Source organism: Zootoca vivipara, chromosome 1, assembly GCF_965207765.1.
Source record: "Zootoca vivipara chromosome 1, rZooViv2.hap1.1, whole genome shotgun sequence".
Taxonomy (NCBI): Eukaryota; Metazoa; Chordata; class Lepidosauria; order Squamata; family Lacertidae; genus Zootoca; species Zootoca vivipara.
The window spans coordinates 108117742-108144004 of NC_142582.1; the positions used below are offsets into that span (position 1 = coordinate 108117742).

General features: G+C 40.7%; 1 protein-coding gene across 5 annotated transcripts in view; it reads left to right on the forward strand.

Annotated features, from left to right (window-relative positions):
- NRXN3 (neurexin 3) overlaps positions 1 to 13136 on the forward strand; it is an 862130-nt gene extending 848994 nt beyond the window's left edge. For all 5 annotated transcript variants that reach the window (XM_088672565.1, XM_088672568.1, XM_088672572.1 and 2 more), the window contains one exon: positions 12068 to 13136. In XM_088672565.1, coding sequence (XP_088528691.1) covers positions 12068 to 12996 — 929 coding nt within the window. In that variant the 3' untranslated portion in view covers positions 12997 to 13136. The remainder of the gene's footprint in view (positions 1 to 12067) is intronic.
- The last annotated feature ends 13127 nt before the right edge of the window (positions 13137 to 26263 follow it).

Sequence of the window (26263 nt, forward strand, 5' to 3'; positions counted from 1 at the left end):
ACTATTTTGAAAATGTAACAAAAAGTCACTATGGAAAAACCCACAGCATACCTTAAGCATCCAAAGCACATTCATGCCCCTTTTATAGTCATGGCTCCCTCCAAAGAATCCTGGGAACTGCAGTTCATCCTTCACAGAGCTACAGTTCTCAGCACCATTAGGTAAAGGTAAAGGGGCCCCTGACCATCAGGTCCAGTCGTGTCCGACTCTGCGGTTGCGGCGCTCATCTCGCTCTATAGGCCGAGGGAGCCGGCATTTGTCCTCAGACAGCTTCCGGGTCATGTGGCCAGCATGACAAAGCTGCTTCTGGCGAACCAGAGCAGCACACAGAAACGCCGTTTACCTTCCCGCCGGAGCGGTCCCTATTTATCTACTTGCACTTTGATGTGCTTTCGAACTGCTAGGTGGGCAGGAGCTGGGACCAAGCAACGTGAGCTCACTCCGTTGCAGGGATTCAAACCGCCGACCTTCTGATCAGCAAGCCCTAGACTCTGTGGTTTAACCCACAGCGCCACCTGGGTCCCTCTCAGCACCATTAACAAACTGCAATCCCAAGATTCCTTCTGGGAAGCCATGTGCTTTAAATTTCGGGAGTGCATTGGACATTGTCAGAACCTCCAACCCTGAATACTTAGAGAATGATCGAAATGTTACTGTGTCACAGTTAGCGTGCAAATGTTTAGCATGTAACAATTAGTCATATGTCAATTAGTGTGTAGATTGTTAGCAGCCAATATTTGTTTTCTGGGATTTAGGATTTATATATAATAGCGCTTAAAAAAAAAGTGCCTCTTTAGTGGAACAAGCCTTCATATAGGGCTTCCTCATTTTGTTCTTTTGTTATTGTTTTCTTTTCTTTTTAACTCATGATTATTTGCCTGGTGTTGGCCTATTTGCTTTCTTGTGTCACGTACATTAGAAAGTGTAGGGCATCACACTTGGTATAGGAATGTATGTCAGCCCCCCAAGTGTATTGCCCGAAGCTTATAGGCAAGAGCAATTAAAACTAGGTGTTTGATAGAAAGCTGTAGCATTCCTACACAGTGATAAGTGCCATAGGTTCTTGAGTTTAAAAAGTTGTAAATGGCTGGAATGGCCTGGTGGCAGAGATGGTTGAGTTTTACAGCACAATCTTTTAGATGTCTACCTAGAAGCAAGCCCCATTGTGTTCCATGGGTAGGTGGGTACAGAAATGAGGCCTTAATGAAACAAAGGAGGGACACAAATCTCCAGTTTGGAAATGAAGTCAGGGCATAATTGTGCCCATTTGTGAAATTTCATGAGACCTCATTGGGCCACATTATCTACAGACCAATATCCTCTCTATTCCATATTCTACAAGCATTCTTCAAAGGGCATTGCAACAATTAATAAGCTGGGCTTGGTCCCACATGCTAAGTATTTTGATTATACTGTCCCTGAAGCCAACCCAGCCAGGTTTCTTTGTCTTCCTAGTTGAACCTCTCTTGTATGTATCCCATTCTCCAAAGGGGGGCAGTATAGAGCTCCAGTGCACATCTCCATTAGAGCTAAAAGTGGCCCTTCCTATGTTTGGCCTCCTAAATGCCAGTTTGGCCTCACACCTTGTGTTTTTTCGTGGAGGTGGGGCAGCTCTCATCTGCTCCCATTCCCTCCCCAGTCTCAACCAGCCTGGGACACTTTTTTTCCAGTAAGGCATCAAATAATTTGTGGGAGGATGAGTTCTGTTATTTCCATATTGTGAATGTTAAAGTCATGCCCTCGGCAATTGCCACTGCTATCTCAGTGGGGTCTGAAAGTACAGCTGGCTATGCTATGAAAAGTACCCAGTAAGCAGACCTCTTTGAATTCTTTATTTTATATCTTGTGCACAAGCCTACTGCCTTCCATTGGCATCTAATCCAATTGGCTTCTAAACCCAGTGGCTTATTAAAAGCTCGTAGATTAATAGCAGCTCATGGATGACTCAACTTTGCAGTCTGTATATTGCAGCATTGCCTGCCTATAGATTTGTGAATAGGATCTGTATATACTACCAGTTCCGGGTTGTTGTTGTTGTTGTTAGTTAGTTAGTTGCCTGACAAATGGTCCATTTGTTTGCTAGGTCTAATTAGCGATCCAGTGCACTTTTGAGCTATTTACTACTTGGTGCTGTCCCAGTAGAAGATACTTTTTATTCTATCTATCTTACACACATGACTCAAATTCTCCTGCATTTGAAGAAGTGAATATCAGCCATCCGTCCTACGGAGGTTGCAATCCTATGCAAGCTTGCTTGGGTGTAATCCCCAAATTACTTCTCAGTAAACAGACATAGGATTGAGCTATACATGAGCCTCTTCAGTATTGAGGTATGGAAGACCTTTAAACGGTATTAATGACCATACAACTAATTCCTATTGGAACAATACATTCAGTGTTGTTGCTTCTTGACAGGCTCAGTAACTGAGGACTGTACGGTTGAGTCATATCACCCTGATCTCCAGTTACAGCGTTTGCAAATAGATTTACAGTGCTGTTTTCAATTTCTATCCAACCTGTTTGCCCTTCTACCTCACATAGCTTGCACAGGCGCCCTCTGGAATGTGCTTTGCCCCTAGTGGACAGTTGTGGAATGACATATCAAAAGCTTCCTTGAATTGCCTCCTTTGCTAACCTGCCTTCCCTCCCCCCCCAATCCTCCCTTCCTAGCTTGCTGTTCTGTTTCTTCTACTTTCCCTAAATGCAACTTACTTTAAGCATGCATTATTATTATTAACATCCTACAGTAAAACTAAGCTATTTTTATAACCCCATTTGTCAATCTCAGCCAATTTCTTATATATATATATATATATTATATTTTCCTATGTCTATTTATGACGTACATCCAGACTGCACGTTTCCCCCTCATATTTATTTATTTATTTACTTTTCTTTCAAGAAATTAATTAATAGCTTTTTTAAAAAAATTAAACAAATGTAAAAGGGAGGGGGAGGGTTTTTAGTGGCCTTTTTTCTGCCAAATGTTTTGACTTTTAAAAAGGGAAGGACTTAAATCTTTTTTTTTTAATGGGAAAGAATTTGAAATGATAAAAGTGTCCCTAGACTGCTTTGTCTGTTCCTTTTCAGTGTGTGCATCTGGTTTGTTCATCTTTGAAAGTGTGTGAAATATCTTTTTTTTTTCCTTTCCAAGTAATTTTTTTAAAAAAGTAAAACCCAAACAGTTGTTCCCTTCTCCCTTCTTGCTAGGAATAAAGTGCTCTTTTTTTCCTTTCATTTTTTTCATTTTTTTAAAACAAAAAAGTATGCCTATTTTGATGTCTTTTCTTTTCAAATGTTGGATTTCTATCTTAGATTTGGTTTGTTCCAATCTAACAACATAAACATTATTGAGTTGATTTCTGAATTTTTCCCCTCTACCTCCCTCTTTAAATAAGGGACTACCTCAACTGCAGAATCCTACAGCTTTCCTTAAAACAAAAAACAAAAAAAAGGAAAAGGGGGGAAAAGGGGGGGAACGGCCTGATTTTAAAGCATTATTTAAAGCATAATTTCAACATCCATTAAATTTGAGATGGGGAGAAGGATCGTGAAAGCACTACAGAAAGCCCACTCCTTTTGAGCAATCATGGCTGCATGCGTTGGAACCTCTCATGTCTCAAAACTAAATTAATACTCGGATATTAAAGACTTAATAGACACTGGAAGAGATTATGATCAGGATTATGATACAACGGCGATGAAGCTGAGCAGAGCTGCAGTTGAAGTTGTTCCAACTCCTATGCATAAAATATAGTTTCCTTGGTTTTTTTTCTTTTTTAATATTATTATTATTATTATTATTATTATTATTATTATTAGTTTGTATATTTTACTGCTTTTTAAATAGGGAAAAAGTCTGAACTGTTCTTAACATTTGAGAAATCTTAATGAAACTGTAATTACTATTATTATTATTATTATTATATTTCTTAGTAATTTTTTTGTAATTTGCATGTTGAAGAAGTTGCAGCTTAGGGTTTGTGAGATTGTCAATGTTAGAGTTCTGTTCTTTCTTTTTGTTGATGGGCATGAATATGCTCATTTGTTTTTGTATATTGCCCATCCCTTCCTTACAGCGAGAAGCTCTAATGCTGCTAGATCACTCCGTTCTGCACTTACATGGACATGGCAACTGACTTACACGTTCACTCCCATCATCTTCATTTGTGTAGTACACTCATAGACTGTACAACCCCACTCCATCCACCTGAGGCATCTTATCTTCCCATTAAGTCTCCCCTCACTCACTCTCCCACCCACCCTTTCTTTAGCATCATTTAAAATTTTATGTGCAGTCATCCATTCCTTAAAACACACACACTCCAAATTTTAGGACAGAGAAAAGAAACTTTGTTTTGTTTGGTTTTTTTATTTAAAAAAATTAATATATCTATATCTCCAATCAATTAAAAGAAAGAAAGAAAAAATGAAAGAAAGAAAAGGCAAATAAATTGATTCTCAGACACCACTGAGGGTGTGATCCGCTGAACACTGCTTTTGTGCAAGTTCCCTTGATGTTTGAGGTTGCATCTGAGCTGTGCTTGGGGAATTGCACTTCTGATCTATGGAGATGAAAACAATAGAAACACAAATTCTGTGACAATAAGGTGTACAGGTCCCCCCCCCCCCAGGCTTTTATTTTATATATATATAGATATATATATATAAATCACAATCCATGAACTATTGTTAGAAAAAAAACAAAATTCGGAATTTGCAAGATCAACAAAACGCAGTAGGAAAAAAAGTTCTGATTTGTTGCAGTGCAGGATTTTTTTATTTTTATTTTTATTTTTCACGTTATGTGGTGTGGATGTATGTGTTGTTGCCTCCCTGTATCACCCTTTGTCGTAAATAATTATTATATTTAAAAACAATGAAAATAATACACATTTTGATAAAAAAAGTTTTTTTAAAAAAGGAAAAAACAACAACAGCAAAATAAAAAAAAAGCAAAAAGTTTCTCGAATGTGGCAATTCTGCTTGTCCAAGAGCATTCTTACACAACTTTCTTTTATAAATTTTTCTTTCATGCCAAAAAACATGCGGGCAATTTGTTGATGTAAGTTGACGATATGAAATCGATGTGGTATGCTTTCTTCTGATTATTTGTACAATATATGTGTATTTGGTCTTATTATTATAATTATTTTGTTAAAGATGCTTTTGGGTTTTTTTTCTCTTGTGTTTCCAGTTATTTTCAGTTTTTTCTCTTTTTTGTAGTAAAGCGAATGACTTGTTATTGTTGTTGCTTTTAGTTCAGAGTTTTAACCTTTGCTGTGATTTTTATTATTTTTTCAATATATGATTATTATCATTTGCTGCTTCTATAGATGTATCCCTTCATTTAATTTTTGCAAGATATCTGTTTTTATGTTGACTTTTAAAATCTGCATTCAATATGTATTGTTGCACTTTTGTAGGAGGGGTAACTTTCCATTTGCGGCCAGCCCCTCTTAAGTAGAGTCCTTCCTTTTCAACCTAGTAGTATGGTGGGGAGATTCTACACAAACAAACAAAGGAAATACCCAGCATGCTTTGCAAAACAGCCCCCCCCCATGACCTAAAAGTACCACCATTTCATTCCAGCAAAAGGATCTACCCAGTTTTCTAAATTTCATTGTTGAACGTTTTCCTTCAATTTTGCTCAAGAAGATACTCTCAAATGTACTTCTTTAGTGTCACATTCTGCAGTTGCACCCAACACTGCCATGGTAGAAGATCAAATCATGATTTCTTTCACCTGTATAACATGTTTAAAAATATCTTAGTCAGGACTCCTGTCCTATTGAGATTATTAAGAAAAATAACGACATCCTTTGGTCAGAACAGGTAGAATTTTTAAAGGGTCAGAATAAATAGCATGCAGTCAAATAGCATGCAGAAAAAGTAAAACTAGTTGAGGTAATTCACATGGGGTAGTAAGTTGTAAAAGAAATAATAATGGCATACAAGAAAAACTTTTTCTGCTAAAGAAGAGAAGATCCAAGACCACGTTGTTTTATGGCTAGAACTCAGGCCAGTATAACCTAGCTTTTTCACAGGGCACACCTAGTTGTTCCACTCAACTGCATTGCTGGGGTGCCTGTGGCAAAACACCTCCTTCTACCCTTCTACCCCATAAAATCAAGCAAGATAAAACATTTTCCAAAACCTCCATCCACTCACCCAAACTCGGGTGCAGAGCTTTCTTTGAACCATATGAAACTAGCAGAATCCTAGTTATATCTGGTCACGTTTTATGAACTTCAGCAAGCTGCTTTTGCTCAACTCAACCTCAAATTGAGAGTCACTTCTCCAGCCTAACCCAACACTAACCAAATAGCATAACAGCCTAATAGTTTGTTAGCATAACTACAGGATAAGGAACAGCCATTGTTTATATCACAAAGAACCTCCAAGTAGGTACTAATACATTCCTTAATAATTAGGTTTCGTTTCTGATACAGACATTGTAGTCCCACTGGTGTAGAAACTGTATGATCCTAACTGATTTACATTCTTTTAGACATATCTACCTACCTACCTACCTACCTAAATGTGTAAAATCTTGAGCATAATAGTTGGGAGTTTTAAAAAATGGGGATGCACATTACTATCATTCTTATTATCATTTTAAACTAGTTAGTCACCTGTTACAACCCCCCCCCCCAAGATCTCCTAAGCTACTTCCCACATTTTAGAGAGCATAATCATGGGTAACAAAACCCCAACCTTTTAATAAAAACATTCAAGATATAAAAATCCACAAAGGAACCCTCAGTACAGGAACAAAATGCTTCAGCAGCACAATTAAGACCAAACAACAGCATCCTATTCCATCAAAAGCCTGGGGAAAAAGGTAAGTTTTTACTTGGTGCCAGTGCCAGGCAGACATCATTGGGGAGAAGATTCCATAAGTGGAGAGGCACAAGTGAAAAGGCGTTCTTCCTTCTCCTCCTCAGAGTGGGGACCGAGAGAAGGGCATTGAATGGAGATCTAAGGGTCTGGGTAGGCTCGTATCAGGTTCATTGCAGAGGATACTGGGGTCCTGAGCCATAAAGAGCTTTATAGGTCAAAAGCAGCACTTTGAACTGGGCTTGGAAGCATACATCTGACTCTTTGTCTACTGAAAGCAATGAAGACTCTGCGGTTTGATTGTGATTCGGCTGCATGTCTCATTTGCACCTGCAGTTCCTAAAAGCAATACTATCCAAGACCATAGAGCAGGAAATCTGAGAACTCAAAGTGGGATAAGGAGAATAGCTTTCGCAAATCCCTAGGCTGCAGATGTACAAATGACCCTCGCTGGTAAATGTTCACTTTTCTTTTGGTTCCAAATTTAGGATGGAGATTGTGTAGCTTTGGCCAGTGAAGCAGGCTACACTACTAAAATGTCCTTTGCTCGCACCTTCCATACTTCTAACAGCTCTCTAGAGGAGGACTCTCTGATGCCAGATCTTTCATTTGAAGTGAATGTGATCTTGGAGGGTTTATGTAGACAGAAATGTCTTCCTGAGAGATAGTCAAGGGATGTAATATCTATCAAGCAGTAAGGTAAGGTTTCCTGTGATGGAAGAGAGAGGTCTCTTCCTTGTAGTATTGCCTGTCCGATTCAATTAAATGAGCTAGGAAGGAGGTGGGAGAATATTAAATACACACAGCTGCTAAGGCAGCTTCATATTAGCCTCAGGTTTTCAGCAGCTCAAGGACCGCAGCTTGAATACTTCCCTCTCTGCCCATAGCAAGCTGCCATAAAGAAGGAGGACTTTTAAAAAAACACAATGTCATTTCCCCTATCTACTTTTGTGAAAAGTGGGAAGAGAAAAGACTGTGAGTACGAACTTGTGTCTCTCAGAAGAAAAGAAAGAAAATGTTTGTAGTTCTTTCCCAAAGCAGAAATATTCCCTCCCCACAAGTGCACCTGAGTTTCAGTGCAAAGGAATAAACATAAAATGCAAATGAGAGCCTTTAGATGTTGGAATTCAAATACCTGAGGATGTGGATACACTGTGCTGGACTTCTTGGCAAGCATTTAAAAGCCTTTTTGCCACATCTGGAAGAGAGAAAGAAAAAGCATAGCTTGCTTCTTTGTATTCCTCATCTTGAGACTTTGAAGGGGACCCTTTTAGGATTATTATTTTTTAATATGGTGTGTTTTTGTGTTTCATTTTGTTTTTTGGTCCCACTTCTTTTCTGTGACTGGCAACCTAGGGAAACTGACTTGGTCACAAAAATGAGCAAAATGGAGTAGAGGCAGCTTGCTTTCTTCACATAGAAACACATAGAGCTTTGGCTACTTCATGTACCATGCCTTCATGCTCTGCCCACAACATCCACAAAGTTCAGAAGGTTCTTATTAAATTCCGAGCACTCCATCCATTCCAGTGTCAGAAGGGCCCTTACTGGAGATCAGCCCCAGAGGTATGAATTATGTATCTATAAATACACTCATAAAGCAAAATGCAGGGCAGACTTCAAGGCTAACGGTGGACTTTATATGTCCCCAGTGATACTGTGAATTTAAAGGAAAGCACAATGCTATCAAGCAAGTATAGACACCAGATTTTAAAATGCTAACTTTTAAGGAGTATGGAGTGCTTATCCCAAGAACAGAAAGAACAAAATCTCACAATATATATTGCATGTGGTATCTCCACCCCCACCTCGCACCAGACTACTCTTTTATTTTGTTTTAACCAAGCTGAACTCAACCCTCTCCAAATGGATTGGTCATTATATCTATTGCATTTTTATCTGGCCAAATAGAAGCTGATTTGGCATCACTAATGCAGAAGAAGAAGCCATTTTATATGCTCCTTTCTATTTCATCCCGAAGCAGTCTGTTGTCAGCACAAATCATTTCAATAAATGTGTGACCTTCTGCTGGGAATACAAGCCAGGCAGGGAAAGGGAATAGGTTAATTTTAAGTTTATAGTTAGAACAAAACCTTGAAAATCTCTGTTCTTTGGATCTAGAGAAACTTAGAAATATTAGGCAGTTGTTCTGTCAGGACAAGACGTTTGGCTTGCCAGATGGAACAACCGCCTATCCGCCCCCTGTGTGCTGTTCCAGGGGTTCACTGGACCCCTCCCCCCGAAACCAATTTGGGTGGCGGGGGCAGGGGGGGAGGTCCTTATGCAGGACTTCTTCCATTGACAGGACTCATTAGTTGAATGCTTCTCATATATTCTGTTCCTCACTTCCACTCTGTATTCATAAGGGATTTGATTTAGATTGTGTCTTACTGGCCCAGTGGTTTTTCCTACTTTCTTCAGTAAACTGTAGCAGGGGGTTAATCAGGATTGGGAATGTGGTGGTGGTGTGGAAGGGGGGGAGTCTGCAACATCTCCCCTGCACAATGGACTCAATAAAAATCCTCCACCCCCACCACCACCACCCCAAAAAAAATATGGCTGGGGAAAGGAGGAATTCCCACTTGGTTACAGAATGTTAGAAGTCTGGAAGCAGAGCTGCTTTCTCACTTTTGCCTTACGGCAGAATGACAACCATCCATATCTAGAAGCACCCAAAGGGTGGCAAGCAACTATACATGCATGGAACTTGTCTTTGGATCCTGGACCCCAACATTTACTGTCTCCTGGCCTCACCTTCCTGAAAGGCTCTGTTACCTGCCACTTCCCTTCATATGTCAAAATTATACCGAGCCTCCTCTCCCTAAGCACTTTGTGAGAGGTGATCTATAAACATTTTCTGAGATTCCCCCTTGGGAACAAAGCAAGTGGCAAACCCTCCATTTAACATGACATCTACTCATCCTTCCAGTACGTTGAAGCCCTGGCTGAGAACATTTCAATGCAAAAGAAAAATAATCCTTAAATACAAGTAACTCATACAATGAAAGTGATTCTTTTTGGAACAGAAGGTTTTCTATGTTCTTGTGACCACATCCAAGCAATTAATTGCAAAATAGCCATGAGTATTTTACCAGGGGAGAAAAGTTTCCTTTCATATCAGCCTTGGGTAGGTGGCTGATCAGCAGCGCACCAAGCCCATGTATAAGCATAAATAGCACTTTAAAGTGTGGACCTGTGTCTAGAAATGCAGCACCAAAAGGATGTATGGATGTCCTGATGACTACCAATACTGACTGAGAGCGTAATATAATGTTTGAGGCAGGTACTTCTGACTAAGGCTTTTTCGTACAGTCAGCATCCTCCTGATTTGAGTGATTGCTCCACACACGCACAAACAAACAAACAAATGGGAGAAACATCATGGCAATCAAGCCATTTGAATCACAGACCCCTATATGGAGTTTTGCCTTTTAAAAATGGTGTCACATTTGAGAGCCATGACCAGAGAGAGAAAATATAGGCAATCTTTTGTGCCTGCTGACTTCACAGGGTCAGAAAGCAGGTGAAGAATATCTACAAAGTACTATATAAACAAACATGGTCATTTTTCAGCCTCCTTGTGAGCTGTACATTTAAAGTGAGCAGTTGACCATTCACCCTTGTACTCCATTGTTCTACACTAAAACTGGCATTACTAAATGGCTTATTGCAGAAAACTTTGCTCATCTCCTTAGAACTCCCAGTCTTCTTTGATGAGTGTATCAGGAGTGTTCTCAGCTCCTGAGGGCTTGATACTCTTTAATCAAGAGCACAAGGGTGCTTTCTGCTTGTGTGAGGTTAATTTCTTCCTAGCACAATACAAACACTTCCATTGACTCCTCATTTTCCAGCATTTGACCCCTGTTGAAACCTACAGAATAACTACAGCCCAAGGTCTGTATCCAAACTTAAATGATTAAGCTGAAGGTATGTATGTTGTTAAGGCTTTGAAATTACCTTTTCGCCTTCCACCTCACAAAGGATGGTTAAAAATGCCTTCTGCCCAAATTGATGTGTTTTCTTTAAAAAGATCAACCAATATTCTGCCAGCAATGCTTAGGGCAGGGTTATTTTTCTTGAACATATGCTCTTACGTTTTTGTTAATATGCCAACTTTTTAGCAATACCCCAGGTGTTTGTGTGTTCAGTGGAGTGTGGCCAGTGGACTAGGGGGACCAGCCTAGTCCCCTAAATGTTCCTGGTAAATTAGAGTATTAAAATATTAAAAGCCCAACACCTCCTTCCCAAAGCCTGGGAAGCTTATGCCCAGTTTAGGGAAGGAAGTATGATGCTCACACTCATGCATGTGATGTCAGGACATAGCAACGTTGCATGTGTGATGTCATCCCTCCCCCACAAAAAAAAAAACACCTTTGCAAGCTGCATGCCACTGTGTGTGTGAAACAAATGCAGGTTGTGCAAGTAATAGCACATGCACAAAGTACAGATCAGCAGTAGCAGACTGTTCTTCCTAATTCAGTAGAACCCAGACCCATCAAACTTTCCCAGAAGTTATATACAACCTACCAAATGTAGCTCCCGGTCCATTAAATAAGGCTTCGGTGTGAAATGAAATGTTGTAAGAATTATCTGCTCACAGGCTCTCCAAGAAACATTTTAAATCCGTCAAACGCTCACTTTACATTGATTGAAATTCCTACTTCCAGCAGCAAATGGCAAATTATGGAATTAGAGTTGTGCATCATCCAAGCTCCTCCTGCTGTGCCCCATTTGAGGAAACTTAAGTACATATGTATAGCGTGGGGGGGGGAGGGGGAACAATGAGAAAGGAAAGTGCAACACCTGAAAAGGAAAGTACCATCTCCCCATTCAGCACACCACCATTTAACTAGACAGATTCCCAAAGAAGTCCAAGTATTTAACGCAATAAAAGAAGCATGCCATTGTTGAGTTCTGCAAGTTACTTTGAGAGTATCTTCGAAAGCCAAATCACGGATGCCCTGCTTTGGCCAAGTTTAAAAGAGGATGGATTTGGCCTCTCCTGCATCTAAGTGAGGTGGGTGAAAAGGCTGAAGGGATCCCTTGAAAGGTTGTGCCTGTTGGGAGAAATAAGAATGGAAAACCTGCTAGCTCAACACTTTTAAGGCCCCCACCCGCACAACACACATCCACACACACACCTTTTGAGTTGGGCGGGCTGAATATCACGTGTAGCACTGTATTCAAGGTGTACTAACTTTATTCTTTTTTTTTCTTTTCTGTCCAGGAGGTGAATTAGTTATCCCTCTTCTTGTAGAAGACCCTTTAGATATCCCTCCTATTGCTACTCGTGCACCTTTCATTACACTCCCTACTACCTTCCGCCCCCTCCTCACCATTATTGAGACCACCAAAGATTCCCTGTCCATGACCTCTGAGGCGGGGTTACCTTGCTTGTCGGACCAAGGCAGCGATGGTTGTGATGATGATGGCTTGGTGATATCTGGGTATGGCTCAGGGGAAACCTTTGACTCTAACCTACCCCCTACTGATGATGAAGATTTTTACACCACCTTCTCCTTGGTAACAGATAAGAGCCTTTCCACTTCCATCTTCGAAGGTGGCTACAAAGCACACGCACCCAAATGGGAAGCCAAGGACTTTAGACCTAACAAAGTCTCCGAAACTGGTAGGACTACTACTACCACAGCTTTGTCCCCTGAGCTGATCCGCTCCACAGCTTCGTCCTCGACTGGGATGGTGCCCAAATTGCCAGCCGGCAACATGAATAACCGTGACCTCAAACCCCAGCCTGACATAGTCTTGCTTCCGTTGCCCACTGCCTATGAGCTAGACAGCACAAAGCTGAAGAGCCCGCTAATAACTTCCCCCATGTTCCGTAATGTGCCCACAGCAAACCCCACGGAGCCAGGCATCAGACGGGTTCCGGGGGCCTCAGAGGTGGTCCGAGAGTCGAGCAGCACGACGGGGATGGTCGTCGGCATTGTGGCTGCCGCCGCCCTCTGCATCCTGATCCTCCTGTATGCCATGTACAAGTACAGGAACAGGGACGAGGGGTCCTATCAGGTGGACGAGACGCGGAACTACATCAGCAACTCGGCCCAGAGCAACGGCACGCTCATGAAGGAGAAGCAGCAGAGCGCAAAGAGCGGCCACAAGAAACAGAAAAACAAGGACAAAGAATATTACGTGTAAAAAAAATGAAAATAAAAATGGAAAAAAATATAAAAAATACTTATTTATATATATAAATATATAAATATTTAATGAGATAGAACTGAATCTAAAAAAAACAAAAAACTGTTACAGCTAACGAGATTGGGAGCTGCAGTTTGTGGTGGTTTTTTTTTTAATTTGAAAAAAAAAACCCAAATCTTGAGAATAAACATTTCGGCTGTTGACGTGCTAAGTTTTCAGTCACCGCTCGGGAGTCCCCAAACTCTGTACCCTACTGTATTATAAAGCACACTTAGCGTTCCGAAGAAGGCATATGCAGCACTTACCATGTTGGCGGACTTGGAAAGCCTTCAGGCCTCCTCCCCCTCAGCTGAACTTTTCTGCAAAAGGCAGAAGACTTCATGGCTTACTTGTTTCGTATCTCCAAGTGAGTCTTTAATGATGTTCATGATCTTTGACTGTACGCTAATTTTTTTGTTTTTGTTTAGTTTAAATTATTTGAAAAAAAGACAAACAAAAAAAGAAAAAGAAATGACAAATGTTATAAAAACACACACACAACAACAGCAACCACCGATCTGGCCCTGACCAGCTTATCTTTTTTTTTCTCCCCAAGTTGTGAAGGGGGGAGGGGCGGGAGAGAGAAAATAAATAAATGGTGTGGGGTTTTCATTATGTTTTTTGTCTGAGTTCTTTTCATTTTCTGTGAGGGTTTTTGGGAGAATGAGCCAGGACATAAGTCAAGAAGAAACCTTGGGGATTTTATTATTATTATTTTTATTTAAAGAAATAGTAATAAAGAGAGACTGTTGCCATATATGAACTCACGTTCTACTGACGGTGTTTGCTCTACATATCAGGTTGTGTTGTCTCTTGAATTTGTTGTCTGCAGTAAGTTGTTAACGTAAAAACAAACAAACAAAGGACAGGTGATGGGGTGGCAGTGATGGTGGCGATGACGAGAATGACAGTAATGGAGGATAACACACCCCTCCACGCCCCCCAGCCAAGATCTGGCTCCTGTATTTGTGACTGAAGTCATGAGGAGATAACATGGTTTCTTCTTTGACTAGGGGCCCCCACTGGCTGTATTTGACTACTGCTTAGTATACATTAGCATAGCCGAGCAAATAAAAGGGACGGAGAAAGCAAAACAAAACAAAATACTGAGCCATTCTGAATTGAACAGACCAAGCAAAAATAAAGGAGCCATTTTCTGGGTTCTGGCTCCTTTGCTGATGGTAATGCATGAATGCAAACAATAGTAACCAGTTGAATTGAATGTTTAGAAAGAGTATATTGAGTTCAACTTGTGACAAGATCTACAAAATGTCGCACGAGCCAAAAAAACATGTCATGAACGAGTACAAAAATAGGGGTGGGTGCTTTTTAAAAAATAAAAAAAATAAAGAAAACCATGAAGGTGTGTTTCATATGTGACCATTTAATTTTGTAGATTTGACATTTCTGATTCGCTGTCCTTCCATTCCCCCAATTCTCCCTTTCCTTTATCTTTTATATGAAAGAAGATAAATTTAAGAAGTCTCTATGACACACAGAAATAAATAAATAAAACTAAAGGAGCTTATTAATAGTATAATATATATAAATATATATATATATATATATATACACACAGATATATTTATCATGGTATGTTTGATGGGACGACTGGAACAGAAATGCTGTTAAAATCTTAAGATGAAATGAGAATGTTGTAAAGAAAAAAATGTTTTTACAAAACAACAAAAAGCTAAACTTTAAAAATATGAAGAGTGTGTGCATTTTAACTTTGTCACAGTTACCTGTGTCAAAAAGATTTTAAGAGGGAAAAAAGATTTTGTTTACATATTTTACTACAGTTTTCTTTTTGACTGGTGTAATTTCTAGATGGGTACCCTAATGTACATATGCTCTGAGATTTCATTGGGTTGTTGTTTATATTCAATGTACTTAATTTCGATTGTTGTTGTTTTTTTTATTATTTTTCCTTCCATTAATAGAGCAACTTGGTGTACAGGGAAAACAAATAACCAACTGGGGTTTTTTTTGGCCATAAATATCATGTGCAAAAAATATATATTTAAAAAAATTAAGCAAAAAAAGAGAGACAGACAGAAAGAATGAGAGAGACAAGGAGAACACAAAAATTCTAAAGAGGACTCTGGCATATTAAAATGTACAATTTTTCTGTGTACAGATGAAATCTAATCAGCTGTTTAGGTTTAGAAATCTACTCTTGCTGGTGTTTATAAGTCGCATGAACCTTTGACTTTGAAGAAGTGTTATCGAATGCCCACACGCACATGGGAACGAAATAAAAAAGAAAAAAACAAGGCAGCCTTCTCATATGGTTTGAGAAGTGGCTTACCTGGCTAACAAATCTTTTCAGTGTGTGTGAGGTTTTTTTATTTTTAATTATTTTTTTACACTACAACAGAGAAAATATATATATAAAGACAGGTTTTAAAAAAGGTATAAAAAGCACGAATTTAGGCAACCTAACTGGCCGAACATACATGGAGTTGATTATATCTTGATGTCTGTAAAAGATTGCTGCTGTTCTTGGAGTCTTGGAGTCTTGTGAAATGATTTTCAGCTTTCTTTCTTTCTTTCTTTATCTTTTTTAAAAAAAAATTAGGAAAAACCAACCTTTCTTTTCCTTTTTTTGTTGGTGTCTGTTTCTATTGGACAGTTTTTTGGGAACATGTGCATTTCTGTGTGTGGGCTTCTACCATATCCCTATTGTTTTATGGACAGAACCTTGAAATTTTTTATTTAATCTTATTGTGCCGTTATTGCTTCTTCATCTTTTTCCTCTCCTTCCTGCCGTCCCTTCTTTTTTCGCCTGTTCTTTTCTTTTCATAATTGCCTTTTCGTTCAAGGATATGCTTAGCAATAAAATGTTCTTCCCAAAGCCGTCGTCGTTGCTGTTACTTTCTGTCCAAAGGCAAGGGATATTCCTTTGTAATGGAAAATATCGTTATAGGGGAAACTCCCATTTTATTTACCAGGTTAGTTTTCCAAGGAACCCCAGGGCAGCTTGCATGTGATTATTATTTATTTATCGTTATAAGCTGCTAAACATCAATGAAACGATAAAAATTCAAGAAGTTAAAACAGATAGAACAGTTCTTTTAAAGAAAGTAATCAGATACTGCCCTTGAGTAAACTAATTCTTCTGGGGAACCTATAAGCTGGAGCATTTTTATGCTCACAGCAACTCTTGGGGCATGGCGCACCGCCCGCACTCCTCTTCCTCCGCCAGTGGCCATTCCTGATGGATTTTGGACCTATTGCTCCAACATCTAAAAGGCATATGTGAATATGATGACCTACAGACACTGTTCAGCTCCCAACTCCCATCATCCCTGTGACGGCTGTGCCGTCTGAGAATGATGAGAGTTGTACCCACCACAACATCGGCAGGCTGCTGCCATTTTGGCTACACCGTTTTGGCTGTAACCAATACAGAACACTCTCCCTCATAATCTTCTGCTTATGAAGCAGCTAGCCCATGTTTAGCATTATATAGTTAATGAGTAAATATGAGTTAAGGGAATAAGAATGCCAATTTAAAAATCAGGGGGGGGGGTGAATTAGTTTACAGATTAAAAACAAACTGAGTTTCTATTTGCCAGCAGAGAACAAGCTTTGCATGCATGCAGGCTGTCCCAGGATCGATCCCCAGGACCCCCAGTTAAAAGGTATTATCTGATAGCATCATGTAAGGACTGGGGGGGTAAAGGTAGAATCAATTCTCATTTAAAAACTGAACCTACCTTCTGAAACAATATGGTATGTGAACCAAGCACAGCCGTCCTTCAAAATTCAGACTTCTCCAAATTTTGCAATGCGGTTCTCTAGCCAAGTAATGTGTTGTTGTTTTTTTAAAAAGTACACACTAGGGTGAAGTATGCATAAAAATGCACATATTGGTGAAAATAACACACCAACATGCTTTATATTAGGAAATGCTGCTTTGCAAAAATATGTATCTTAGGTAAAATGCATTAAAAAAATGCGTAATAGGAGAAATTCACACCAATTGAATTTCTGAGTGAAATGTGGAAATGTGAAGAGATGAACTTTAGTCTTGAAAAATGAGGAACTGAGAGAATCCAAAATGGACAGATTTGCCTGGGTTCATAGAAACCTCCTGCCCATCAGAGCAGACAATATTGAGCTAATTGGACAAATATATTTGTTATATGGCAGCTTCTGGTATTCCTGTAAAATAGCAAGAAACTATGCTTGAGGGTATTGTCCTTTGTGCCAGCTTTTAAAAAAATGTTTTAAAATGATTGAATAGGCATAAAAAAAACCCACAGGCTAGGATCTCTTAGTTCCCCAAGTGGGACTGAAGCCACTGCAACATGGTTCCTTCCCACAATCCTCAGTGATAGCTGAATCCAGCGGTCAGGTGGGTAAAATATATTCAATGGCTTCATGCCATGGTGGCACTGCCCTGCCTGAAAACTGGGTGAATGTTGCTGCAAATTGGCACTCTCTCATGACAACAGCTTCCTCATGTTACCAAGCAGGGCAGAAATTACTCTCATGCAGCTAAAGTTGCCATGAGAAAGAGCCTTTAGATGTGAGGTGGGGGTGGGGTGGAATGACTGGAATGAAGTATATTGCAAGTTTTGCGAGAGGAGTGGTATTTCACTTGCCCGTCCCCAATGTGGCGGACCTACTGAAAGTGGCGTGGGCAGAACGAGAACCCTTCCAACCTTCCCCATTTTGGTTTTTTGATCGCTTGACCCCTTCCTTTTCCCTAGTGTGTTCATTTTTTTGCTTCTGTGATAACTCTGCCACTTCTAGCTTGGAAGCTTTGCCTCAAATAAGTGTGAGGTGAGGCTTGAAAAATTATTTTTCCTGTCGTGGGGTAGGTCCGTTCTTGATTTATTTGTGGCCTACAGCCAGTCTGAGGTCATTGCTTTGTCCACTCTCCAAGAAGTTGGTGCTCACCATCCCCACCCGCTGAGGCTTGAGAAATGCTGGTACTTATGCAAATTGAAGGGAAATGTGCTGTTTTCAACTTCTTCTAAGGTACGTTTTCATTTCTGAAGTTTTTTTTAAAAAAAACCACAAATTGGGCAACAAACAGATGCTTTAATAAAGGAGTCTGCACATGTAAACAGCACCCTGCTACCCTCATCCCCTCAGGGGTGCCAGGGAAAGCAGTTTTCATCAGAAGTTCTGTATATTTCCCAGCAAAAGAGGGGAGAGAGGATCTAGAGCACACTCCTGCAGCCACAGGTCTTCATGAAAGACATCCTCCATTCTAGAAAAAGGAGGGAGGCAAAGTAATGGCTCATGTCTTTTAAAAAATTGTTGGAAAAAATACATTTTAAACAAAATAAAGCACCTAGTAAATAATTCACAGCACAGTCCTTGGCACTCGCTGTGTCCACTGGGGATTGCTCCAAGGTAGATAGGCATAGATTTGCAATGTAGCTGCAATCCTACCCATGTTTATTCAGGTGTGAGTCACACAGTGTTCAAGTGAATTTACTCCCAGGCATGAGTGTCCAAGTGGGGCCAATTACCACCCCCACATGAGCCATACTACACACGTTCCCAGCTTTATTTTAAAAAGAAGTATCAATGCAATTTAAACCCAAGATCTGCTAGAGAGTTTGGATTCAGTGTCTCTTTTTTCAGGGCTAGGCCAGCATAATTCCTTCACCCTGGCTGAGCCAGTGATTTGCAGACACCATGGGGAAGGGACAGGACAGGGCAAGGAGGGATGCCCTATTCATCTCAGCCATCTGACATGGGGCCAAAACCTTGACGATTGGTCCCACACTTTGTCGGGTGACACATGCCAACATCAGTTATGACACCTTCCTATAGTTAAGATTGCTCTGTACGTTCCTAGTATTTGTGTAATTTGAGAAAGCAATATCATTATTTTGAGAGAAACTAGTCTGCTCCTCTCTTTCAGTCCTTTACTTTGCCCCCACACTCAGAAAGATTCTCGCAAATGCCCATATCCCCAGTAAGTGAGTACAGGATCGCAGTATAACTGATTAATCCCATGAGGTAGCCATATTATTTTGCAGAAGACAAAAGCGGAGTTGTTGTTTTTTAAATTTTCGTTTACCGTTTTATTTATTTATTTATTTTTAAAGTCTTGATTATACACCAATTTACATAAAACTTAAACAATACACTTCAATATGTACAATACATACACTACCTACCTACATACCCAACGTAGACACACCATAAATATTAGACTAAAAAGTCTAAAAAGTGGAGTTTTGTGACATCTTAAAAGACTTTACTGTGGCGTAACAACTTTGTGAATTAGAGGCACCTTTATCAGATGCCTCATTTTTGCAGTTAACGTATTAGAAATAGAGACAGATATTAGGGCTAAAACAGAAAGTATCAGGACGGATATTTCACCTTGTTTGTCAATAAAGGGTTTCTGAAACGGCCATCAGGTTTAGGAGGAGGGTAGAATGATGAAAATTGGGATGCAGCGAAACAGTGTGATTATATGTATGAGTGCCTGGAGGCATTTGGAAGATGGATGGCAGCTAACAGATTGAGGTTGAATCCTGAAAAGACAGAAGTACTGTTTGTGGGGGACAGGAGGCGGGCAGGTGTGGAGGACTCCCTGGTCCTGAATGGGGTAACTGTGCCCCTGAAGGACCAGGTGCGCAGCCTGGGAGTCATTTTGGACTCACAGCTGTCCATGGAGGCGCAGGTCGATTCTGTGTCCAGGGCAGCTGTCTATCAGCTCCATCTGGTACGCAGGCTGAGACCCTACCTGCCTGCAGACTGTCTCGCCAGAGTGGTGCATGCTCTAGTTATCTCTCGCTTGGACTACTGCAATGCGCTCTACGTGGGGCTACCTTTGAAGGTGACTTGGAAACTACAACTAATCCAGAATGCGGCAGCTAGACTGGTGACTGGGAGCGGCCGCCAAGACCACATAACACCAGTCTTGAAATATCTACATTGGCTCCCAGTACGTTTCCAAGCACAATTCAAAGTGTTGGTGCTGACCTTTAAAGCCCTAAGTGGCCTCGGTCCAGTATACCTGAAGGAGCGTCTCCACCCCCATCGTTCTGCCCGGACACTGAGGTCCAGTGCCGAGGGCCTTCTGGCGGTTCCCTCATTGTGAGAAGCCAAGTTACAGGGAACCAGGCAGAGGGCCTTCTCGGTAGTGGCGCCCGCCCTGTGGAACCTCCCATCATATGTCATATGTCAAAGAGAAAAATAGCTACCAGATTTTTAGAAGACATCTGAAGGCAGCCCTGTTTAGAGAGGCTTTTAATCTTTAATCAATTATTTTATTATTCTGTTGGAAGCCGCCCAGAGTGGCTGGGGAAACCCAGCCAGATGGGTGGGGTATAAATAATAATAATAATAATAATAATAATAATAATAATAATAATAATAATATATTTTATTATTATTTAACATTGATTTGATAAAGGTTTGGCTTTTAAAAAAAAGGCAGCACCTTGGCAGTGCCATTTTTTCACCCAAAGGTGAAACTGCTGTGGATTAATTTTGCACCGAACCGCACTTTCACTTACCATATGCCCCCCCCCAATAACCCCCGTTTTGCTCCCTTTTAATGGCATGAGTGAAATGGTAGTTGCATTTTGGCTCAGACTCAGAAAGCCATTATCTTTGAAAGGAAACTACAACTCACTATTTTCCAGAAAACACAACCCTAGCAAACTGTTCACACAGCTTACCATCCACACTTACCTTGTGCCCCATGCTTTCCTGGGTTTTCTGCAAAATTGTTTTCAGCAGTAAAGAGCATGTTTTTGCAGGAAAAGCACCAGGACAAAACGAAAACTAAAAAATGCTCAGACATGGACCTAGAAAGCTCAGACCTGTGCCTAGAGCACAGGTAAGTGTGAATGAGTTCACAGTTGCTCTGTCCACCACCATCCCCTATACAAACGGTCTACAAGCTACCAGAAATGTTATCTCTGCTGTTGCCACAGCACTTCGGGCCATCCATCTTTGCCATTTTATCCTTACCATGATTTCAGATTTGGGAATTGGCTTATATCTTAGCTGGCACTGCTATGGCGCTGCTGGGCAGCTCTATAGTTTGCCAGAGCAATGCTTCTCAAGCTCCTCACCACAGGAAGGAGGCTTCTGAGAAATCCCACTAGGATTTCAACAATATCCATTCCACCCTCAGCCTGAGTCTAGCTGACATCCACATGACAGGTTTGCCTTCTGGGCACTATGAGATGGATATCTAAACACTGCCTTATGGGAAATCTCATGCCTGCTGCAGCTTCTGTACCTACAAATGTCCAACTACCACCCACAACACAACACAACACACAATCCACAGTCAAGCTGTATAATATAACCACATTTGTTCCAGTGCATTTGGTCAAAGAATCACACCTGAAGAATTTGCAACAGGTATACTTAACGCTGCAATACCAACCCAATTGATGAAAGCAAGAGTATTATCAGAAGTTGTCTTCTGCATAAAAGTGACAGAACGTACGTAAACTGGCTTCTACAGATAAAACTGTTGTAACGTATTATCAATGACCTACAGCTCATCCTAGACCAGGCATCCCCAAACTTTGGCCCTCCAGATGTTTTGGACTACAATTCCCATCTTCCACGACCACTGGTCCTGTTAGCTAGGGATCATGGGAGTTGTAGGCCAAAACATCTGGAAGGCCGCAGTTTGGGGATGCCTGTCCTAGACCAACAGTTGGATCAACCATCTAACATACACACAAACTGAAGGACTAAAAGTGCAATCCTATAAATGTCTGCTCAGAAAACATTTAGTTCAGAATTCAGTTGGGATTAATCCCAGGTAAATTGGTGTAGGATTACAGCATAAAGTTGCAGTCTAAACCTCGGACTGGCTGGCAGTGGCAGGGCTTGATGGAGTGGCATAGTCACCATTAACTACAATCCCACTCATATTGGCCAGGACTGAAGGAGGAAGCATGCTTCTTCGCCATACCAACTCCCAGGCCTGTTACTGCTACATAATGCCAGCAGGGCTGGATGAGGATCCAGTCGACCCTGTTCTGGCCCAATTCTGCCACTCTGCTCTTAAAACACCCCATTTGGGGGGTGGGGATTTCAGGTAGCTGTCATTAGCAGGAATACTGCCAGTGGTAGTTTCCACCCTCCCACCCACTGTTTTGACGGGTGCATAGGGTGCTCCTAGCTGGGAGGGCTTCCCCATTGAAGGTGGAGCTTCCCTGTCAATGAAACCCAGCGGAGCTAGGCATGGCTGGGCAGAGGGTTACCTTCTCCCCATCCAGACCCACTCCAGCATGGCAGATTGTTTGGCTTGAATTGTTCCGTAAATCCTGAAGCAAATCCAGATGCCACCTCTGTCCCCACAGCTTCTCACATAGCCCTGACTTTAGCCATATTGACACCTGCTATATGCTGACCATGCTTGTCTGCTCCATAGCTGCCAAGTTATCCCTTTTTTTAAAGGGATTTTCCCTTATGCTGAATAGGCTTCCTCGCGAGAAAAGGGAAAACTTGGCAGCTATGCTGCTCTCTCAATAGAACAGTAGTTTCTGTGTATGGGAATAGATGGATACAAGTCCGGTCTCAGATTTTCCAGTAATCAGATATCATCGATGGCAGAACAATCCAGTCTTTAGGGCCTAATCTCCATATTCAGTAGAAGGTGGTAGCAAGACTCTTCATGTGGACATTACTAATTCAGATGGCAAGTAGGAAACAATTCTCTTCAATGAAAAAAATGCTCGTCAAGGTTAGAGGTCTTGGCCTGCTCTTTCCATATTCTGCTAATTTTCTGTTTCCAGAGGGTTTTAAAAAATGTAGGGGGCCATTGAAAAAATCTGAGCTCCACCTGAAATCTAAAGTGATGTACAGTCATACCATGGTTTAAGTACGCTTCAGTTTGAGTACTTTAAGTACTCCGCGGACCTATCTGAAACTGATTAATCCACTTTCCATTACTTTCAATGGGAAAGTTTGCTTCAGGTTAAGAACGCTTCAGTTTAAGTACTCTGTGGACTGTCTGGAACGGATTAATCCACTTTCCATTACTTTCAATGGGAAAGTTCGCTTCAGGTTAAGTACGCTTCAGGTTAAGTACAGACTTCCGGAACCAATTGTGTACTTAAACTGAGGTATCACTGTTGTCCATTCTGCCCACCTCAGAATTATACCAACCCATTCTGCTGCAGGTGTAGAACAAATCTAAGTCCTCATACTCTGAAATAAAGACTTCAAAATGCTATGGGATGCAATTGCTGAACTAGAGTTCGTAAGCCAGTTCTGTTTAATTCAGACATCCCCAAACTTCGGCCCTCCAGATGTTTTGGACTACAATTCCCATCTTCCCCAAGCACTGGTCCTGTTAGCTAGGGATCATGGGAGTTGTAGGCCAAAACATCTGGAGGGCCGCAGTTTGGGGATGCCTGGTTTAATTCATACAATTGGGACTCTGAATTTTCATTCTAATAGGTTTTTTTAAAAAAAAAACCCACAAAACCATACATTAGCCATTCATTATTATCACGGTGCTTGCAAGAGCTGTGAACCAGTTGAAGACCATTTTAATGAAAATCATTCATTTTATAAATAATAATAATATAATACCCATACTGCTGATGTCATATGCCAGATCAATATTACCAGTTGGAGAAGAGTCAGAGAAACAGATAGGTCTTCAGAAATGCTGACAACCCAATGAGGTCAGTGCATACTGCAATGTTAGTCAAGTGATCAATTATATTTCCATAAAGGTCAAAACAATATTTCTAAAACAGGAAGCATACCTTGCTTTTAGAATATGCGTATATGTGTCATCTTAGAAGAGGCATCTCCTCTGTGTGTAAGAGAATGCCTTTCTCGATATGCCACTTTATTGTAAGTACTTGTATTAATAATAATGTTTTATAAGTACTTGTATTGATTATGATCATCATCATTTCTTTTTTAAATCTCTGGCTAACTGGGATCACTTTTTTCTCAATTAAAAGTTTTTAATCAAGTACCAACCAACCAATGACTTGTTAAATGCCTGGTGCTTGCTGTTGTGAATCTGGCTTTATTTTGTATGTATTTGGGACCTACATGAAAATGTCAGAGACCTGCTGCTACCTGTTGTAGTGCATGGCCTTTGGAGCCGACTGTTAAAAAAAATAAAAATCCCTATTTGTGTGTGTGCATTTTATTTGAGTAGAACACTGATGAATCTGCTGAGGTAACGCAATTTTCTGTGTTATAAATAAGTCATCAGACTGGAATTGGGGCAAGCTGTGGGGTCCTGTATTAATGATGCATTGGTAGAATCCATACCTGGGAAGTCTACTGAAGTGGGAAGCCAGGGCATTGCTTTATTGTAGTTAATCAGTCTGAAGAAGCAAGCTAACTTCATTCAGTATCAATGCTACTGATGTACAACGTGGAGTGCAAAGTACAAAAGCATGTTTTGCCTCTTAAATGAGAGATATATTTGATAACTATGGCCAACTGGTTACACAGTAGCGCATTTGATCAACACAGGTGTCAAGAGTTTGTTGGCAGCATTGTTCCACACAACACAATCCTGGAAGGCATAAGAGGGAACCGACCACAAAAGAAATATTTGCTTTATGACGACACCCCCAGCAGTAATCACATAGCCTCTTCAAAAACTTGGAAAAGGCAGAAATGCAGACCGGAGAAGAAAGTGATATGGTTGTCAGGTCTCCCAGTAATTATGGTATGATGATTTACTGCTGGGGACTTAGAACTTCAGATGAAGACCAGGAAATACAGTTCAGTTGTGGCAAGTATGTGTGGTAAAGAGCATGCTCACTTATAACTTTCTCCCTCCCATCATAAGTATCTAAAATGGTCATGAAACAGGGAAAAGGAAAAGTAGCCATTGCCTCTTTTTAGTGCATTCACCACAGTCACTTTGATGAGGTAAAAATAATCAGGAGGTGCTTTAATCTCACCTTTCAATTATAATTAGTTTTCCACCCAAGCTAATTGCTTCCTGCTTAAATCTGGAGTTAATTCACCTTCTCCAGGGTGACCATGAAACATTATATTGGTGAGGATGCAGCACTGAATGTAAGAAAAATGGTTAAGTGAATTATTATTATTATTATTATTATTATTATTATTATTATTATTATTATTCACTTGTTACACAAAGGTCTCCAAGCATTATACAGCATATTCAAAAACATAAGCATACATAAATGTGACATTATAACATTAACACAGTCACACAAAAACACTTGCAAATCATACAAAGTACACAGAGAGACACAAATACACACAACTACTCTCCACCCATAAGAGCAGCAGGAAGATTTGACAGCACAGTAACAGCAAAACATCATCACAGACCATCAGAAACCTGGGGGAAAGGTAAGTTTTTAACCTGGTGTGGAACAGATGCCAGCAAAGGTGGCCAGGCAGACCTCACTGGGAGAGACAAACATTTCACAGAATTGAAAAGATCCTTTTCCTTTGCCATTACTCTAGGAGATTCCCTCCAAGAAGGGGTCTGGTGAAGAGCCCCATATGAAGATCTATGGGAGGAATTCAATGTAGCACTATAGCAATAATTCTGTCAGAACAAGATTTCAGCTTGCCAGATGGAACCACCCCACCAGTGTTCCTTACGTGTTGCTCTGGGGGTTATCCCATTGCCACTGAGCCAATTTGGGGTCACACAGAGGGAGGGGAAGGAAGCCCCATTGCACTAGTGGAAGTCCTTGACTTGTTAGCTGAATCCGGCTTTGCGGGTCTAAGTAAGTTCAAATTGGGAGAAGCATTCCAGAAGATATTGGGGTCCTGGTATGCTTGGGTAGCACCACCTGTCCCTCTAACTTTCCTCCTTTTACTTTACTCATGTGCTGTGAGCATCCTGGGATGTGCATCACCCCTTCCCCCCTCCCCTCCACTTTGCCGCTTTGTCCCAGCAAAACTCGGTCTTTGGTCTTTGGCCCATGATCTCGAGGCTTGCCCAAGTGCTTACCTGACAATGGACCCTTTCACTTTATTGCAAAGAGCAGGGTCATGCTAGCCCCGCTCCGTGACCTATCTGTAGAAAAGAAGCCTGAGAATTAGCACGCTTCCACACAATCAGGAGTTCCAATCACATGGAAGCATCCATGCAAACAGCTACATGGGCTGTTTACAGAGTTTACTTGCTCATCCTTTGTCTCCTAATTCAATAATATCTTATGCATTTTAGACAACACTTTAACATTACGTTCCAACAGATCTCTCTCCAATTGTGATATTTGTTCCCCAAAACATTGTTTCCTAT